Below are 21,584 nucleotides of genomic sequence, written 5' to 3'. Positions count from 1 at the left end.
TACAAAATCATGGGACATTTTCTAGAGCCTCACATGAAAATCAGTCCTGTTACCAGTCCTGAGTCAATTTTTTCTTCCTTTTTGCTGTCTGAAAAAAATTACTTAAAAGAAAATATCCTAAGCATATATACCCAATATACTTACCCTAAATGATTAAATTAATCCTTACATTTATCCTGGAATCTAGAAAATTGGCATCTGTTATTTTTAGAGATGAATACACCGAGGTATAGAGAGATTTTTGTGGCCCGAAGGAGCCCTACTGGGAATGAGAGGAAGTAGGGAGCTCAAAATCTAGGTCCCCTTGAAGCCTTATATTTAGTGAATGGGCTGCTTTTAGATAACTCTGTTTACTTATGTGGGTCAGATCTTATTCTCTATTCAGAGTCACACATTTTCAGTATGTTCCCCTCACTATTATCCTGAAATTCTCCCTGGTTGGCCTTAAAAATAACTCATGTACTGGAAATATTTTCAGTGAAATTCTTTTATGTTTTTCTTATGAAGGAATGATTGTATAATAATGAGGCCTGTATAATGCTAAATATAGAACCCTTTCACTATGGGAAAGCTAAGGACAGTCCCCACCCTTCTTAGAAACCTTATTTGTCCTGATAAAGTATGATTTTGTATTTAAGTAAGGGAATAAAACAGAGGGCTCTGAGTCCTTGCATTGATTATGTAACACAGTTTCCTTAAATAATTCTTGAGGCATTGTCCTCCTCCTCTAGCTGGGGGGAGGGGGAAAGAAAAAAAAACCCTGCAGGTATAAAAGATACCAAGACAGAGGGAAAGCCAAAAATATAACCTAAGACTCATGTATTTCCAGGCAGCTGTGCTATTTACTAGCAAGCATATGCAAATGGAGAGAAATTTGGTTATAGTACCTGGAGTACAAAATAAGCATTTTTAGTACAATATTTCCTCAGGCAATTTCTAGAAATATCTTATACTGTTTCATTATCTCTATAGTTGTGAATAGAGGTTGTGACTCTCTTGATGGGAAATGCCATTTTGCTAATTCAAATAATATTCCTTACACTGTATTTGCTTAGATTTTACAGAGCATTTGCTTTTCACACGGTGAATCTTATATATAAGATTATAACATTCAAACTTGAGAATGCCACATTTCTAGGATATATGATTTATGGGTCAGGGGTCTGGAAGCAGGTACCTCCAGGTTCTTAACACTAAAGGCTTACAATCAGAAGTAGGTGTGCAGGTAGGAAACTTTCTGAAAGGTGGCAAAGACAAAAACAAGGTACAGAATTAGGCCAGCATCCATTTCTGACCCTGCAGTATGGCTTTAGTACCACAGAGCAGAAGAGAGACTTATATGTGTCTTATAGATGAGGGCCAGTGTCAGACATGGAAGGCTACAGCTGGTCAGAAAATTTAAAAAAAACAAATGGATGAGTAGACTGCAAGATTAATTGTGTAGTCATTAGAGATTGACAATCAAAGTCTTCACTGAATGGAAAAGGAGAGGATGTTCATTCAACAGCCATAATTCACAAAATGTGAAAGACCTCGAGAGAACATCATCCCCTTTCCAACTTTAGGACAGTACACTTCTAAATAAAGGTCATATTGTTTACTGTTCTTAATGATGTTTTGATCAGAGTAATCAATGCTAGCTGCCTTAGATATTGAGGACTCTTGTGGCTTATTTCTTCCTTATGAAGCCCAGTTCATACCCCTGCTACATAGCAGCTATGCCATCTGGAAACATATCACCACAGTTGCCATCACAAAACAGGAAAGAGCTGGAGCAACATGCAAACATTTCTTGACGGCCAGGCCTAGATGTGGCTTACCTCACTTTCCTCAACATTTTGTTGGCCCAAACCTAGTTTTATGGTCCTAAACTAACCACGGGAGCTTGGAAAATGTGGAGAAACACAGACACTTGCTGAGCATTAATAGCCTCCTCCACAACCTCCAATGACGTACTAGACAATGATTAGGGAATCCCATTCTAAAGAGCTCTGAATGCTATGAGCACACACATTCATGCCTCCAGGAAGCAGATGGAGTAAAGGATGAGATCCATGATGCCCTGACAACATGCAAATACAACTGACATAAGACATGTCTGAGCAGACGGCTAGTTTGGAAGCCAAGGAGTAAATGTTGATGTGTTTGTCTTTTAGTTTTACATTGTGATATAGAGAATGTGTGGCATTTCAAATATTTTAATAAAGGATGTTAAATAGAAGAGGGTCAATCTGCACGGGGAAATACTCACACCCGTGTAAAGTATCTCTTCATTTCCCTGCCGCTTTTTCCTTCCCTTGACTAATTGCTACCATTTTAATGAAGCAGTTTGAAGTTCCCTTCATTCTAGTATAAGTGAAATGTTCCTATTACTCTCATTAGGATCTATAAACCAAGGTTTACTTTGAGTCGAACAGTTTAGCATCTGATTGAATGACGGAGGAAGGTTATAAAGTTTTTAATGTGTGAATACTAGATTCAGGTGTCAGAAACAGAGTATGTAACAGTTATACACATGAATGTCCTAATCCCTAAGGATGCTATCAACTACCAGCATAGCAGATTTCTGTTGGGCTGATAATTTTTCTTTTTTACAGTGTTTTAAGACACTCCAGAAACATTTGTAATAATTTACTCTACTTTGTAATTAGATTTAGTGATTAGAATCTTGCTCACTTACATAGCTGTTTTCCTTTAAATGAATGGCACCAGCTGGCTTATAGCTGAAACCTGATCTGACTCTCAAAACTATCAGAGGGGCCAGCATAAGGGAAAGCCTGATATGTTCTGGAGCTTCATGAAAAGTTAACAGAGAGAGATGTTTTATAATCTTTATACTCTTTTATATTTCTACTAACACATATATGTGTATCCACATGTTATGTACTATATACTATATATATATATACACATTATACATATATATATATATACTACATACACTATATGTGTATGTATGCACACATATATATGTTAAATATATTGGAGATTTTGAAGCTCAGCTACTCTGGGGATACATTCAATTTACAGGACATGGAAAGAGGCTGACATTACCTTCTCTCATATATCCTCTAAGCATTAGAGGAAGGAAGCTAAAAATTTGCAGTTTTGGCTTAGCTGCTTGGGCTATTTTACCATCAAGAGAAATGTGATAAAGGTATAATTAATGGAAAAAAGCATTAGCAAAAGGCAAAGAGAGCAAAGTAATCACAAGTGGCTCTGAGTATTAATTGTTTCCATGTAATTTTACACATGATATTGAAGATTCAGTTAAGTTATGCATTCACTCCCTTAGCATACAGTTAGTGAGAAGCCACATCAAGCTAGGCACTGTGTTTTCAGGCCAGTGTGACAGGTGTGAGTGAGTCTGACTCGTGGAAATCAGAGATCCTTAAGGACAGTCTCTTAGGCCCAAATCATTGCCAAATGAGGTTAAGTGACTTGCCTGAAGCCAAAGGGAGGGCAGGTAGAGTAACAGAGGGTGCACTTTCCCTTTCCCTGTGGAATGAAAAGGGGGCAATGTGGACTGAGAATCAAGAATACTTCTGATGGCCAACAGGCCTGATTCTCAGTCCATCTGGAGCTGTTTGGAGCTGATAAAAACCCAAGAATCCCACTCACTGCTGCAGCACGAGTCTCTGCCTCGTGTGGCCTATGGTTTGTTAAGAACAAAACAGCCATAAAGTCAGCTGCCTCCAGACAATTGAACGGTGGTGGACAAGAGGACTGACCAGGCCAGTGTGCCTCCAACTGCACAGCCACCGTGACCACTTCATAGTGTTGTCTGACCCAGGCTCTGTGGGTAAGCCCTGCTGGCTCCCCGGGCTATATGAAATTCAGAGCTGATGCAGAGCTAAATAGGAGAGATTCCTCCTGCCCCCCTCACTGTGGCTGATTTGTACCCATTGCCAGTGATGTGTATAGTATTTTCTTCCCAGCCTTGCCCTCTTTGCCCAGCATTTTTTCTTGATAAGAACTCAGAGTTTAACTCGTGATTAAAAGCACCTCTTGTTGGAAGACAGGGTCAGCAGACACACTGTGTTGTATCAGCACGCGCGTTGTGAGAGGGAGACGAACAGAGTCACAGATGGCCGTGCTGCCTCAGAAATCCCTGGCCTGAGAGCTCCAGCCTCACAGCACGTTCCCTGGAGACTGCTCTTGGGGAGGGAGAATTGATCTGTGCTCCTAAACAGAGGTGTTGTGCATGTTTATGTGTGAGACTGGAAGTCAGGTGGAGGATTTTGATAGCCAGTGTTTATTTCCCTAGGACATGGAAGTTTGAATAAAACATCATGGCAGGGTGCAGAAGCCAAAGCAGAAATCTTTGACATTTTCTCCATAACATGCCTAGGGCTCTGAACAAACAGTGGGGACCCGAGATGCCTCCATGTCTAACTTCACATTTAGCTCAAGATTAATGAGACTCACCCCATTCGGGATTTATTTGTGGAAGCAGGGACAGAGCATTCCTTCTCACCACCACCACCTGCCCCCTCTTGAGTTTTAAGAGAAGGGAGAGTGAAGAGAGACCCCATTTTGCATTGGCCAAATTGAGGGAGATTGGTCAAATTTATCTGCAATACAGGCGGTGAATGAGGCCTGTGAAGATGTCTCTGCTTTCCACTGTAAAAGTGTTCATGCTTTTGTAATTACAGATATAAATATTACCAGCATTTTTTTCATTATATCCTTATAGCACTTTTAATGGATTGTCAACATGGTCAAAATATCCCATAACTGCATTAATGGCAAATATATCTATTTTATATATATATATATGTATATATATATACATATATATATATGATGGATATATATGTGTATATACACATATATAATTATATATGTGTGTATATACATATATATAATGGATATATATTATATATATATATATTATATATAATGAAATTGTGTAGAATATTATCCACATCCATTGAAATATGCTACCATGAACAAGAAAATAAAATGGACTCGTTGGCTTGAAGTTTATGCTAGTTGTGACAAAGTCAACTTGCTTTTAAATGTATATTGTTTTTCTCTCTTTTTTAAAAACAAATATATACATGGGGCGTCTGGGTGGCTTGGTCGGTTGGGCGTCCGACTTCGGCTCAGGTCATGATCTCGCAGTTCGTGGGATCGAGCCCTGCATCAGACTGTGCTGACAGCTCAGAGCCTGGAGCCTGCTTCAGATTCGGTGTCTCCCTGTCTTTCTGCTCTTCCCCTGCTCACACTCTGTGTCTCCCTCTCCCTCTCAAAAATAAATAAACATAAAATTTTTTTAATTATGTATTTAATTTCAAGTTAGTTAACATACAGTATAGTATTGGTTTCAGGAGTAGAGCCCAGTGATTCAACATTTACTTATAATACCCAGTGCTCAATCCCAACAAGTGCCCTTCCTAATGACCCTCTCCCATTTAGCCCACCCCCATCTCCCCTCCAGCAACCCTGAATTTGTTCTCTATATTTAAGGGTCTCTTACAGTTTGTCTCCTTCTGTTTTTTATCTTATTTTTCCTTCCCTTCCCCTATGTTCATCTGTTTTATTTCTTAAATTCCACGTATGAGTGTAATCATATATTTGTCTTTATCTGACTGACTGACTTAGTATAATATTTTCTAGTGTATTATATATGTATATACATATCCATATATATATGCATACACACACACATATGTATACCACATCTTCTTTGTCCACTCATCAGCCGATGTACATTTGGGCTCGTTCCAAAATTTGGCTATTTTTTTTTTTTTTTGGCTGGATACAGTATACTTTATTGATGGCACATGGTAAGGTAGGGCTCCTCAAGTCCCTTCCCTTGTTCAAGGGTCTCTGGGATGGAAACTGGAGGTCAGGAGAGTGTATTGGGGAATGAGTTGGGGCAAGGAGTCCCCAGCAGATAAAGGCCTCTCTCTTCCTCTTGCTCTTGCTGGGGCTGGTGGACCAGGGGGCTCTTAATCCTTGGAAGCCATGTGGACCATAAAGTCCACCACCTGGTTGCTGTAGCCAAATTCATTGTCATGCCAGGAAATGAGCTTGATGAAGTGGTCATTGAGAGCAGTGCTAGCCCATGTTGAAGGTGGAAGAGTGGGGGTGTCACATAGCCCAAGATGCCCTTGAGGGGACCCTATGATGCCTGCTTCACTACCTTCTTGATGTCATCATATTTGGCAGCTTTCTCCAGGCAGCAGGTCAGATCCATGACAGATATGTTGGGGGTGGGGACACAGAAGGCCATGTCCGTGAGCTTCCCATTCAGCACAAGGATGACCTTGCCCACAGCCTTGGAAGCGCCAGTAGAAACAGGGATGATGTTCTGGGCAGCCCCTCAGCCCTCATGCCACAGCTTCCCAGAGGGTCCATTCACAGTCTTCTGGGTGGTGATGATGTCATGGACTGTGGTCATGATTCCCTCTATGATGCCAAAGTTGTCATGGAGGACCATGGCCAGAGGGGCCAGGCAGTTGGTGGTGCAGGAGGCATTGCTGACAATCCTGAGGGAGTTGTCACACTTCTCCCGGTTCACACCCATTAGAAACATGGGGGCATCAGCAGAAGGGGCAGAGATGATGATCCTCTTGGCTGCACCCTTCAAGTGAGCCCCAGCCTTGTCCATGGTGGTGTTGACCCCAGTGGACTCCACAACATACTCAGCACCAGCATCACTCCATTTGATATTGGCAGGATCTCACTCCTAGAAGATAGTGAAGGGCTTTCCATTGATGAGAAGTTTCCTGTTCCCAGCCATGGAATTTGCTGGGGGTGAAATCACACTGGAACATGGAAACCATGTAGTTGAGATCAATGATGGGGTCATTGATGGCCACAATGTCCACTTTGCCAGAATTAAAAGCAGTCTTGGTGACTAGGCTCCCAATACAGCCAAATCCATTGACTCAAGCCTTCACCACCATGTCTTGAGGACGCGGTTGGCACCGCACCAGAAGATACCGCTGTCTGTCAAACAGGGAGGAGCAGAGTAATTTGGCTATTGTTGATAGCACTGCTATAAACATTGGGGTGCATGTGCCCCTTCTAGTCAGCATTTTTGTATCCTTTAGATGTATTGTTTTTAAAAATACCTCAAAACCAGAAAGCCAAATTCTTTATTATTATTATTATTATTATTATTAATTATTAGTTTTAGAGAGAGAAAGAGAGAATAAGCAGGGGAAAGAGGGGCAGAGGGAGAGGGCAAGAAAATCTTAAGCAGGCTCCATGGCCAGCAGAGCTCAATCCCACGACCCTGGGACCATGACCTGAGCAGAAATCAAGAGTCAGACGCTAAACCAACTGAGCTACCCAGGCACCCCCAAAAAGCCAAATTTTTAACCATGTAATAATTGAGCTAAAAAACTGAACTGAGTAATACAGAGACAACAAACTTTGGTAAACCAGACTTCCGGGATCTCAACATAATCAGTGACATTTCCATCACTGTACTGAACACAAGTACCCACCTATCCAGACTTTCCTATCTGTAGTTGTGCCCTGGTCATCTTTGCAGCTGTTTAATTCAATCAATATACTAGCATCTCGTATCTCAGCAGTAGTTAATCTAGTCTTGAAATACCAAGATCTTCCTAGATCTTCTTGATCAGATGAACTGGTTATGAACTTGGTACTTTCTAGCTTTGTGACCTTGGCCAAAAGAATGAACCTTACTGAGTCTCAGTTATTCAACCAATATATGGGTGGGGGGTGGTAGTAATAAAACTTGTCCAAGCCATCACACTGGGATAGGTGTAGATCAAATAAGGCAAGACATATATCAGAGTTTCATAAATTGTATAATGTTATACTACTTCATATTATTATTATTAATTATCTTTATTATTTTTATTATTTCTCTTCACTTTTCTGCTTGCTTATGTCTTTTTTCATTGTTTAATGTTCCTTTGTCCCTCAAACAGAGGTGAAGGAAAGATAAAATGGAGACCTAACTCATATTCATCAACTCCAGGCTTTGTATTTCCTTCCTCCCCCAAATGCTGCATACCTATTTACCTCTCTGGAATTTTTAAGCCTACTTAGAATGGCAGGAAGTATTCTGTTTCTCCTAGTTATATTTAACATTTTTGATAATTACTGTATTTCCTACCATTATATATAATTTTTGAAAAATTATAATTGGCATGAATGTATTAATTAATTCACAATGGTAACTCTGTTTGTTTAGAAGGAAATAATGTGAATACTCCATATTCAGTTCATAATTGTTCATGGTAAGCTTTGAACAAGGGCAATTCAAAGAAAGAAATTCTGAAAACCTCCTGTCAATCCTATTCTTTCTCTAAATATTCTATCTTCTGAGCCCTTGAGCAGTGGCAGGAAACAACTTTTATTATTTTCATTGTATTCAAGGCATGCTTTAGTTCACCCTAGTTGGTTTCTATTAGAATCTACCTCCTTCCTTACACGCAAAGAACACTATATGCCTTAAGCAATGAAAAAAAATAGAATTTAGGCTAGAAATTTGGGCATGGAATCTTTAAGTTTAAGGGATTCTTACAAGCCCCATATTTATTTCTACACATTTCTAATTCTCAAAATGGAATGAAGAAGTGAGATGAATAGTAAACCTTTTAAAAATGTTAGTGTTAAGTATTATTATTTTTTCAGTAACCTTTTACTGTCACTTTTGTTGAAATAATAAAAACTGGCTGATCTAGGTCATAATTGTCATTGTTTTATCCTCTCCTCACCTCTGATCATGCCTAGCACAGTGTCTTTATATGTTATAGTCTCTCAATAAATGTTAATTTGTATTATTCCTAAACATAATAGACATAAGATTGGTCTCTGAACTCTTTATACTTCTATGTTCTTTTAACTTATAGTTTATTTCTCTCTCATTTAAATTCCTCTTTTGGGGCACCTGGCTGGCTCAGTTGTAAGAGAATGCAACTCTTGATCTCAGGGTCATGAGTTCAAGCCCCACATTGGGCATAGAGATTACTAAAAAAAATAAAATTTAAAATCCTGTGATCTTTCTTTTTATGCTTATTTATTTTGAGAGAGAGAGATGGAATGTGAGCAGGGGAGGGGCAGAGAGACAGGGAAACACAGAATCTGAAGCAGACTCCAGGCTCCGAGCTGTCAGAACAGAGACCAACACGGGGCAGTAACCCATGAACCGTGAGATCATGACCTGAGCTGAAGTCAGACACTTAATACTGAGCCACCCACATGCCCCCTGTCCTCTTTTAATATATGGACTTATCTCTAATATTGTCTTATTGACTAAAGAATTCATCCATAAGGTACAGGCAATTTTTTTCCCACATTTTTTAAAGAACACTAATGGAACACGGAAAAAATATATATATATTGGCTGCACATGATGTATTTTGTAGCTTTTAGGATATGTCATGGTTTAGGGCTAAATCTTTACAGGCTTTTCATGGAATACAGAGAGGGTTCTTTAGTAGATGCCAGGAATACCACCTGAGTTTTGAGTGCAAAGAGAGAAAAGATGCACTTCTTTTTTCTCTGCTAGAGTCTGTGGGTGCCATTTCTGAGCCCTTGGAATTCACCCAGTTGCTATTTGCTACCCACCCTAGGTAGCCTGATATTTTTGAACTTCCCTCTGCTCGATACCCCCATTTCTGCCAGATAACAAAACCATCTGCTGTGGTTGGACAGTATCTAAAGACTATTCTGTAAGTACCAGAAATGATAAAGCTCTTTTGTGAGGTAAAGGGAAGAAAGCAGATTCATTCCTCCCATCGACTGATTAAATCAGCGTCTGGATGTTTTCCCAGATTAGCAAAAATAAATATCCAAACAGCTGGAATCAGGGTCTGGGAATATGAAATTTTGGAGGAGCTGCTGACTTGTTGAGTAACTGCAGCCTCAGTGAACAGAATCAGGATAGTTCCATTTGCTCTTATTTAGCAAGGCAATGACCTGTACACGAGAACAGCCATTTGACATCCCACAGAGTATACATATTGCTGAAGCAGCAATAATGGATGCCCTTAGCTGGTCATGAATGCAAATGCTGGTGCCTGAATATTTTGTCCCCTTTCGAAACCAGCCCACACACTTAGATTCCAGGGTAATTCTGAACTTTTAATAAATATAGAAAAATTCCAATGTAACGTACTTTCTATTTAGGTCTACTGGGAGCCTCAATCAGATGTAGATACCCATGCCACACATGTATCACCTTGGGTACACATCCACCACTAGGTGGTGTATAAGTGAGCTCATGGTATTTCTTTGTACAACGGCTACTGTGTTTGAGTTATTTAGAGCAGTCTGACCCAAATTAACACTCCCTTGTGATGTTGGCTACTGTCTGGATGTGTCATAAGGACTATTTTGGTGTAAGTCTGACTACCTGAGACAGTGACAGCAACTCATACGGCCCCTTGAGAATGTGATAATTTAGGGTTCAAAGGCCAAAGAGGAGGTCGTATCCAGCTTATTCCTTTGGCCAACACAGTAAGATGGCAGCCGCATCTCAGAGGAGTATGTTAAGTGAGACTTCAGGCTCTAACTTTTAGTTACATGTATAATTCAAGAATTGCTCCTGCCTGATTACAGGAGGATGGCTTTTTCTTGACTGCACATTGTTTCAATATGTCATTTTCACAAGCTTCCTTGCTCCTATGTCTCTGACTTTACCACATTACCACTCATATGGTACTTGGCTTTGTTTTATATATACATTTTATCTTTTCCTCTAAATTGTTAGCATATTATCCCCCTTTCCTTAAGTTACTTTGTTCATCTTCTAATGCAAGCATAAGTGCAGCATTTGTAATCACTCCTGGCAAAGAAATTTGAGTAACTGATATGTGTAATGAGTTTCCTCTACTTTAATATTCATCTGATACTCAAAGAAGCTATAGTTTCCACATTTTCCCTACTCACCCATGAAATTTGTGTTTAAAAGGAATCATGTTCCTGTAGAGCGCTCCTTTTCAAATACCTACTTCTGCGGCTGAATGTTTCTTGCTTTATAAATGGATTCTAGTAACAGTGAGAACTAATACTAGTGGAAAAGACACTATCATTGCTGGTTGTTTTATTTGGCCAGAGTTAAGGCTTTAGAGACTCAAATTACAGACACAAAACACCTGGCAACATCTGTTGTCTATAAGAACAACAAATAAAAGAAGACCTCTCTTTTACTGAGGCTTACATTACAAATTATGTAACAGTGATAACATTTGATTTCGAGAGCTTTTCCTTAGGAGCCCAAGAGTTAAGCTTCTAAAACTTTTTTTTTGTTTATGATTGTACATTTTCACATCTTTGTGTCGCTTTTTATTACAGGTATAAAATGTCTAGACATTGACTAAAGGGCTGAACATATTGGCATAGCTCTGCCCATTAGTAGATAAGAACTGGATACATATCTTTGGGGTGACTTTCTGTTAAAGCCAATATTAATGATTAATTATGAATTAGAGTAATTACCTACACCTTCTGGCAATAATGGTGTCTGCAAAAATATAACTAGAATGCCATTAGCCATAGAAATGCATGAACTGTGTTATCATGTTATCTTAGGAAGAGTTAAGCCAACACTGCTTTATTAGCTGTATAATAGATAGCTACACCTCTAGAGTCCCTTACAGTTTAAAAAACAAGTTTACATGAATTATTTTATTTGTCCCTAACAACAATCCTGTAATATTAACTATTATCAACTTTGCACATTACTTTCAATTACCAGATGAGGAAACTAAGTCTCGGGGAGATTTAAATAACTTGTCATTAATTTGTGTGTTTATTTGTTCAAAACTCGTTAAGCACATACAGTGTACCTCATGAGGAAAATTCAAAAGCAAATATCAGAGAATATGTGGTTGCCTTATGAGCCAGTGTCAGAGCAGGATCAAAATCCTTGGCTCTCAAACTGTGCTACATTTTCCAATCCTATCATCCATTCTGGAACCTACCACACCATGAAGCACAACATGCTTCACTGGCATTTTCAGAAGCAAAATGCTAGACTAGATGAATGTTTGATGTTTCACAAGATGTTATTAATATGTTATATCGTATATTTTTATTCTTATTGTTGAATTTTTGGATCATGCGATTAAAACCAAGTGCTGCTTAAAAAACATCCTGTAGATTTCTGAACGCAATTCTTATATAGATACACTATAGGTTTCCAGTGTGTTACATGTGCAAAAAATAGGGTGTAAGCTTCTCTAGCCACACCAAAGAAGGTTAGAAATTGAAAAGTTGATGGTGTTATGTTTTTAACACCCCTTTACCACCATACACACAGTAATACATGCACCTTTCCCAAACTTCAAATAAGCAATAACTGATGAGACAAACTTAATAATTTGCACCATTAGGGATAACATTTTGAATTGAATACAAGTTATAAATGCTAATTATTTGAGGTTAGATAAATGAACCAACTGACCACTTTTATCCCTTCCTCTGGAATTGATTTATTGTCCTTCTTCTGGCTGGTCAGTTAGGGACTAAAGACAAAGGTATTGAAACACTCACAGCTAGAATTAGATGTTCTTTCAAACCTACAATTATTTTTAAAGCAATGTGTAATGACAGATAAGAGCCAATGCTATACATGCAACTCAGTTCGTTTTGTGGAAACCCAAAGGAGTACCCAAGCATAGATGACAATTTACCTCTATGAAAATGTCCCTCTTCAAAATTTCCCCTTATTATGACTACTTCCCAATTTGTAACAATTAGGATTCTTTGGTGTAAGCAACAGAAATTGACTGGCTAATTTGATGTAAAAAGTGGTGATTCTTTGGAAGAATATGGAATAGTTCCCAGGCTCAAAAGAAAAGCAGAAAATATCACCTTGGAAGGCACAGAAGCCATGCATCTCCAGGGATGCAAGTTGCAGACAGTAGTGAAAAATAATAGTCCTTTCAGGTGGCTGCCCTTTCATGATATGTATTAGCTAACTATTGCTGCTGAACAAACCAGTCAAAAATTCAGGGACATAAAACAATAGTTATTTTTTATTTCTCACAAGTGTGCAAGTCAGCAGATCCAGACTGGGTTTCACTACATGTGACAATGTACCTTGAGTTGTCAGGTTCACAAAATAAAAATATAGGATGCCCAGTTACATTTGTAGTTTACATAACAAATAATTGTTAGTATAAGTATGTCCCATGCAATGTTTGGAGCAATTATACTAAAGTATCTGCTGTTTATATAAAATTCGTATTTAACAGGATGCCTTGTATTTTATTTGGCAATCCCATTTGCCATCTCTCATCCTCCTTCTCCTAGGGCCACCAGGCTCAGATGGGTATGTTCTTCTCATGAAAATGGCTGAGGCACAAGACCAAGTGAGTCCAATCGTGCCAACACTTCTCAAGACTCTGCTTGTATTCCCTATGCATGTATCCTTGGCCAAAACAAGCAGCATGGTCCAGGGATGGAAAAGTGTCTGCTACCCACTGAAGGAGGGGATAGGCATGGCAAAAGATTTGGATACAGGAAAGATTGAGAATTGGGGACATTAACACAGTCTACCACAAGTTGAATCAGTTTCAACCTCTCTTGAGTCATTCCTTATAAAAACCAAGTTCCAGGGAGGGAGAGTCTAAGTGGCCCAGCTTTGGTCACATGCCCACTCCTTGGCCAAAGGAGAATAGGTCACTTGACTGACAGTCCCAACAAACCAATGGCAGTTGGTGGGAGGTGTTTTCTGCAAAAGAATACCAGGGTTGTCTTTCCAGACAGAAGAGGGCATGGATTTTGGCAGATCATATGATATATGTCCACTCCACTATGTCCCTGACTTTGCCTGCATTTCCACGTTGGACCAAACATAAGAGATGTGAGACTTACACAAAAGAGGAGAAGGGATGCATTGGAACCTAGAGAATTGTACAAATTATGTTCAGGCATGTCTTGGTTCACAAAAGCCAAGGCAGACCCTGGAGCCCTGGAGATATGGTAAAATGGGTAAGGAAATTACAAGAAGAATGAGGAAGGGCAATAAAATCATGAGTGGCAGAGGCAGATTGACTGTGTCATAATCCTACTTAATACTGTTTCATTGCACGGCTGAATGAATCCGTGTGTACAAGTGTACCTAGATGTTAGTATTATTTTAGAAACTGTCACTTAATTTTCAGTGCATGGAAAAAATGTACATTTCTTTAACACAGAATTTATATAGATTTCAGTGAAAGAATATCACCTATTTAATAATTCAGATTTAAAGTTACAACTATTAGGTGTGGCATATTTATTTATTTATTTAATTTTTGCAGTGGAAACCTTGAGAATTCCTTTGAATAATGAATTTCACTAATGTCCTGAAAGCAGGGTATCTAAATTATGTTTTTTACTCAACATTTTAGGAGGTGTTTGTCTAATAAACAATTAATTTTGGAACTAGCAACACATAATAATAGTGTGGTGTCCAAAAGATTAATGACATATTTTAATGCACTTTCATAAAATTTCTTGGCATTATAAGTAGGTTTATATTTATATATTTCCCAGAAATACTGCTCTTGCCAGCTTGGTAGCACATGTAGGCTAATTCTGAAAGCCAAAACAATGTATACATTTTATATAATTTAACCAGAGGTATTGCGGAAATTGACTAAAAAACCACGGAGGATTAAAAAACCTAGTTAAAGCTCACACCATAAATCAACTCCAGATGATTTAAAGAGTGCAATAAAAAAAGAAATAAACCATTGAAAGAGAAATAACAAATAGACAGAAGTATTTAACTGATTTTATGTTAAGAAAGAAACGTCTATGCGCAAAAACACTAGTAGAAATCATAAAAAAAAAAAAGCTCACCAAAGAAATTTAAACCTTTTACAAGACAAAAATGTTCATAAAATTAAGAAGTTAAGAATGAATTGTGGAAACTGCAAACAATATGACAACAAAAGATCATTTCCCTAAGGTATACAGGCTGTCATTAATCAGTAAGAAAACAAAATAATCCAGACAAATTAGATCCCTGAAACCGAATAGGTTGAAAATATCAAATAAATGGTTCATGACATTACATTTAGGAAAATATAATAAAAGACACTAATATCCTATGAATAAATATTGTTGGGGGTGATGCGTGAGTCAGTCAGTTGAACGTCCGACTCTTGATCTTGGCTCAGGTCATGATCTCATGGTTGTGGGATCCAGCCCCACTTTGTGCATGGACCCTGTTTAAGATTCCCTCTCTCTCTTTCCCTCTGCCCCTCCCCTGCTTTCTCTCTCTCCAAAAAAAAAAAAAAAAAAAAAAAAAAGTTAGGGAATACTCCAGAAGAAAATAAAATAACTACGCAGAATATGTGAAGGCCCATGAGCATAAATCAATATTACAGTGGTTTTGATAAATAAACAACATGTTTACCAATGAAAATAAGATTATCTTGTTAAACAGTATTTCCTACAGTTGTCCTTACTGAGAATTAAAATAGAACAAAAAATACTATTTGGAACCACTATTGCAAAGTGAATATGATCTAGAAGAAGACTTAAGTTTAGGAAATCTATAAACCTTAGGTTTTGATCCTAACTCTACAATTACTTAGCTGTGTGAGTTTTACCCATTTTGTCCCCGGTGTCTGCATCTATGAAACGGCGATAAAAAGAGAATGCATTTTACTTACCAGGATCTTTATAAAGATGTTAGGAGGTAATAGAATAAAGACCTTGCATTGCTGCTTTAATCTTATATTATCAGTAATGGTGTAAATGCAGACTGCATGAATGGCTATGGGAAACTAGAAAGGAACTATTAAACCATTAAACTAAAAAAAGTTATACGTATTTATATATATCCACACAGGGGCGCCTGGGTGGCTCAGTCAGTTAAGCGTCCGACTTTGGCTCAGGTCATGATCTCGAGGTCTGTGAGTTCAAGCCCCTCATCGGGCTCTGTGCTGACAGCTCAGAGCCTGGAGCCTTTTTAAGATTCTGTGTCTCTCTCTCTGACCCTCCCCCGTTCATGCTCTGTCTCTGTCTCAAAAATAAATAAACATTAGAAAAAAAATTTATATACATCCATACAAATATATATGAATGATTCCTCGTAGAAAAGAAAAAAAGAAGTTAAACCCTGAATACATCTATAATTCAAGAAGCTGGACACCAAGTTTATCTCACTTCCTATATTCCTAACATACACAAATGTTTCTGTGCCCCATGGTTTTGTTTTTTAATTAAGAGTCAAAAAAGTTGATAGTGAACAAGGTCATTAGAGGGGTAGCTAAAGAAATACTGATAAAAGCTGTATTTTACTGGCTCAAAATAAAAGGTTGATCCTTTCTGATAAAAATTCAATGAGATGACTTACTTGAGCTCAGAAAAGTTTGGGGGCAGGCAGGGATTTTCATTAATTTCTTTTTTCAAACACCCTGTGAGTACCTACCATGTTCTAAGTGCCATGGTCTATACAATTCACTGGTCAGGAAAACCAAGGACTTCTCATCTGCGTCTTTCAGTTTAGTGACAGATACAGGTAAGTAATCCAGCAATGACGATTCAGGGCCATGGTAGAGAAATATAGGGCACAATGGGAGGACATAGGAGGGATGCTTCACTCAATAAGAAGTCAGGAGTGGGGTAGGGGTAGGAATGGGGTGGTAAATGACAGAATAGTCTTCCTGGAAAAAGCGAGAAAACAGGATGACAAGTTGAAACCTGAAGGAAGAAAGGGGCTGACCTCATGAAGGGCTGGAAGAAGAATATTCCATGTAGAAAAAATAGAATGTTAAATGCCTTGGGGTAAATAAGCATAGTATATTCTAGGAACCAAAATTATTTGATCTGACTGGATGATACAATGAAAAGGGGGTAATACATAAGTCTAGAGAGCTAACTGGGGGCCAACCATGGCTTGTGAATTCATATTAGGAAGTTTGGATTTATCTTGAGGGCAATGAGATTAATCAGAGAATATTATACTCACATTTGCAATTTATGAAAAAAAAAAAAACTTATTTCAGTGTGATGAATGAATGACAGTGAGCCTGAGGAAAGGAAGGCTAGAGGCAAAGAAATTCGTTATATTGCTCTTGCAGAATCTAACCAAAAAAAAAAAAAAAAAGTTTATGGCTCTGGGAATAGGGATTGGGAATAATAGTGAATCTGAGAGAGATTTAAAAGGCATAAGTCACAGAACTCAGGATCCTTTTTATATGGGGGTAGTAAAGGAAAGAGAGCAGTCAAGGAAGATAACGCTTTTTTTGCTTGGGCAACTGTTTGCATGATGACACCATTCCCCGAGATAGTGAACAAGACTACAAGTGTCACGTAGGAAGGAAGATGATAATTTTGGTTCTGAGTATGTTGAATCTTGAGTATTTGTGATGTATTTGATGACAATTTAGAATGGTCCATTGGAACGTAAGTGTAAAAGTCATGAGAAAAATCTGAGCTGCAGATACTGATTTGGGAGTCACACATACTATGGCCTTAGCTTCTGAACTTAGACAATAGATAAGATCATTCACAGTGAGTTATATGATGGAAGAGAACAGTGATCAAACGTTAGAAACACAGATATTTAAGGAACAGGACAAAGTAAGTCCAAAAGCTAAACTGGAAAGGTTGGCCAGAGAGGTAAGATGAAAAACAGTTGAATCTGGCATCTTAGAAAATAAAAGAATGGAAGAAGGTAGTTATGGTCAACAAAATCAAATACTCCTGAGAAAAATAAGAAAATAACAAAATTGTTCATAGGACCTAGAAACTCCATGGTTCAAATTGGTGAGCTTCCTGAGAGCAGTTTTTTTGGAGGTTAAGGAAAGAATCCAGATTGCACCGTAGGTTGAAGTGTGAATGGGAGATGAAGATGTAATGTAGAACAATTCTTTCAAGATATTTGGAGACAGAGAGTTTGAAAGTAAGATGGTAACATAGAATTTAGGGAGGTATTTATTTCTGGAACAAATGACTACATCAGATATAAATGCTTTGGGAAGAAGCTGGTACAATGTACAAAGAAGTGGAAGATAAGCAATAGAGTGAAACCCACTGGTAGTGACCCCGAGGAAGGTGAAATTCAATGTCAACGTGATTACATTTCTGACTATTGAACACAAACACTTTCTGAGTCTCCAGTTTCTGAAATCTAGGACCTGAACATATTGCCCTTAGTTAAAAGAAACAGGGGATCCTAGGTGCCATAAAAAAGCAAAGTCCTTGGATATATATTCCTCTTACAAAATGAGAGAAAATTATGAGTAAATTTTATCATAGGTAATAATTCTCTGGGAACCTGACCACTGGAGATGTTTTCTGTTTTGTAAATTTGCATGTTTTTATATTAGGAATATAAAGTCTCCCCCTCCACATTTTTCTTATGAAAACACATTTGTATTTCTTCTTTCTATTCTGTGGCCTGTCTTGCAATTCAGAATTAACCACAAATTGAGTAATATGAGCTCATATAATTATTACATAGCTTCCTGTTGCAGATTTTAGATTGTAGAGGAAGATTCCTAGGATGTCTAAATTGTATTCTTGAACACCATCATTGATTTATAGTTCATTGTACTTTTTCTGAAAATGTTCAGAACACTGGCTTATTCAGCTGGGAATTAAAAACTATAAATATTAAACAACAGAACAATTGGACATTCAGGAGCCCCAAGTTCTAAGTCCAGCCATATTTCTTGATGGGATTGCCCTTGACAAGTCATTATTTCTCTCTGTGCCTCATCTTCTTCCTTAAAAACTGGGTATAACCTTTTAGGTCCTCATTGTAAAAGTCTGGGAAGGTATATTGCAAGTCAATGTGTGAATACGAGAGAAAGATCCATTAACCCCAGTAGATAAAAGAGAAACAGAAATCCTATAAATACATACTGCTAAATAATGGGAATCAACTACATTCCATTTCTGCCATTGGGTTTGCTTTAGAATTACTGGTTTCTACCTAGAAGCCCTGTAAGATGCCATTGTGGAAGAAATGCTAAGGTCATGAGTCCTCCTCCCACTTCCTCCTTGTGGCACTGTGACCTGGTCAGTTGCCCAAGTCCCATCAGTGTCTCCTAAAAAAGATCTGCAGCAATCACATGGTTGTCAGACAGCAGTCTCTACAGGCAGAAAATGTTACTGTTTTGTCACCACAGGGCAGGAAGAGAGAGAAAATAAGATTCTTTTATTATTGAACTCCTTAATGCTGTCTTGTTCTCCTCCCTCCCTCTGACACATACTTTCTCAGGGACTGCATAAGCAACTAAGAGTAAAAAAAAAAAAAAAAAAAAAAAGGGAAAATCACAGTCAAACCATAAACTCTGCTATTTGGAATCAGTGCATAACCTCTGTGATGAAATTTGTGAGTAATTCACTTTCCACTTAAGCCTACCAATATGAGATCTAATGTTGCCGCCCTGAACACTAATGAAGGAAGTCAGACAGCAGTACAGCTAGCCCTCGGGGACTCATTTCTCACACCACCAAAAAGTAATTTCCGTCATTTTCAGCCATCTGGTAGCCTGGATTGTGAGGTTGAAGTTTCATTCAAGTATTGCTTAAGAGTGTGGGCCCTGGAGTCTTCTTAGATTCAAATCTGTTTTCTGCTTCTCACCTGGCTCCATCTATATTTCAGTTTCTCACCTGTAAATAAAATGCTCATAGGATATCATTTCTTTATTATAATGAGTTACCAATATAATACTTGAAAAGTACTCTACACAGAGCCTTACATATAGTAAATGCTTAAAGTTACCTATTATTAAATTGTTAGTAATAGTGGTGGTGGAAGTATTAGGGGTAATATTATTTTTTGTAGCATCTGTGACACAGGCCTTATTAATTCAGTTTTTAGGCTCTAATGTGCATTATCTAGCCTGTTCACATACCAAGGTGATATTTAGACACTTTCTATTGTGATTAAATGATGGTTTCCTCATGTGGCTAGATTGTAAGTAAACAGGTGTTGCCACATCCTAATAACACAACTATGCAACTCATACTAAATAACACTTTTCCTTTTCCTGACATTTGGAGGTAAGAATGCACTATATTCATTTGATATACATAAGGAAATAAATGTAGGCAGGCACCATTCAGTGATAAGAAAAAATTATTAATATGGTAAAAATGTGCACACTAATAATTAAATAAAGTCTATTCTAATGAAAAAAGAGATAATACATTTTCACTATACTCCTCTGTGAAATTCCTACAATACTTGGTCATAGTGGAGAGATTCTTCTAGTAGTAAGACCCATGCTTTTCATCTGCTGAGTCTCTAAAGAGGTCATAAAGTATCCTGGCTTCTTAACATAAAAATTCAAATGGTTCAAGTCATAAAAGCATCTAGCTCAAGTTTGTTATTTCCAGTGGCATGGACCAGTGCTTCAAACATGGGGTTTTACTGGCATGGTTACATATTCCATTCGCTTTTGTCTTTGCAGTTCCACCAAAGATCTCCAACATCTCTTCAGATGTCACTGTGAATGAGGGCAGCAATGTAACCCTGGTCTGCATGGCCAATGGCCGTCCTGAACCTGTGATCACCTGGAGACACCTTACACCAACTGGTAAGCAGCCCTCTAGCCTTCAAGATACCACATGTTATTTAACATATCTTTGGGCTTCTGAGATTCCATTGGATCAGAAAGGCAAGCATGTGTCTGGTTATTAAAGCACTAATAGAATTGCAATAGGACTTATATAGGGTCCTCCCTGGTCTTTGCTAATGTGTTCATCTCTATAAAGTCTACAACCATTTCTTATTTCATTTTTAATAGAACATCACCTCAAGGCAACAAATACAGAAGAATTAAATGCATTAAATGACTTAGTATTATGTCTAAAATGTAGGCCAATTTTGTGCTTGAGTGTCTTGGGGCAATGTTTTTTATGAATTAGATTTAACTAGTCCTTTGCATGTTTGTTTGTTTGTTTTGCTGTTAACTATGGTTTCCTTAACTAAGGTTCCTAAACCTTAACTATGGTTTCCTAATATGTAGCACCTTGTGAAGAAACCTTTCAGGAATAATACAAAATTGTTAGTGATTTCTGATGTCGTCTCCTTGGCATCTGGTTCTGTGAGGGGCATCAGGCATGGACTAAGCTGCATGAGCTCATTATGGGTCCCTACCTATTAATGCAAATTCAGTCAAAGTCAGAAAAATTATTTCCCAGGAATGTCTTCTGCATCCTTCCCTCCCGTTCCAGCACCATCACCATCACCGTAACTGAATTTTCGGTCTCTGCTGCTTCTTGAACTTCACTTAAATATTATATCAAATTACTTGGGTCCACTGCATGCATACTTTCCTGCTCTACAGATTACATTTTCTTATATGCAATGCCATGGTTTTGTAAATGACACAGTCTTTGTAGAATAAAGCCTGCTATTTAATTTCTCAGAAAGAGGGGCTATGGATCAATTATTCTTATAAAATGTAATTTATTTTGATAGATAGTCCTCAATTTTAAATGATTTATATCTGATATTCTCTTAAAATTTCCTCATATAAGTATTTAGAGTTCACAACAAAGTCATTTTGGAATGAAAAACTCTAAAAAATTGTGCAAAGCAAGACATACATGGCAACTATCCTGAGGTATTTCTAAAAGGCCAGGATAGTGTTCGCCTAAAGCATCTTTGAAAACTGTATTTTGTGGTT

General features: G+C 38.0%; 1 protein-coding gene and 1 pseudogene across 5 annotated transcripts in view; one reads left to right on the top strand and one right to left on the bottom strand.

Annotated features, from left to right (window-relative positions):
• LSAMP (limbic system associated membrane protein) overlaps positions 1 to 21,584 on the top strand; it is a 655,616-nt gene that overhangs the window by 398,652 nt on the left and 235,380 nt on the right. For all 5 annotated transcript variants that reach the window (XM_006936060.5, XM_003991647.6, XM_023260151.2 and 2 more), the window contains exon 3: positions 20,364 to 20,489. In XM_006936060.5, coding sequence (XP_006936122.2) covers positions 20,364 to 20,489 — 126 coding nt within the window. The remainder of the gene's footprint in view (positions 1 to 20,363; positions 20,490 to 21,584) is intronic.
• Positions 5,681 to 6,952, bottom strand: LOC109503455 (annotated as a pseudogene).

The sequence above is a fragment of the Felis catus genome, chromosome C2, assembly GCF_018350175.1.
Source record: "Felis catus isolate Fca126 chromosome C2, F.catus_Fca126_mat1.0, whole genome shotgun sequence".
NCBI classification, from domain to species: Eukaryota; Metazoa; Chordata; class Mammalia; order Carnivora; family Felidae; genus Felis; species Felis catus.
The sequence above is the reverse complement of the archived record's forward strand: the minus strand, read 5'-3'. Positions and strand labels throughout refer to the sequence as shown.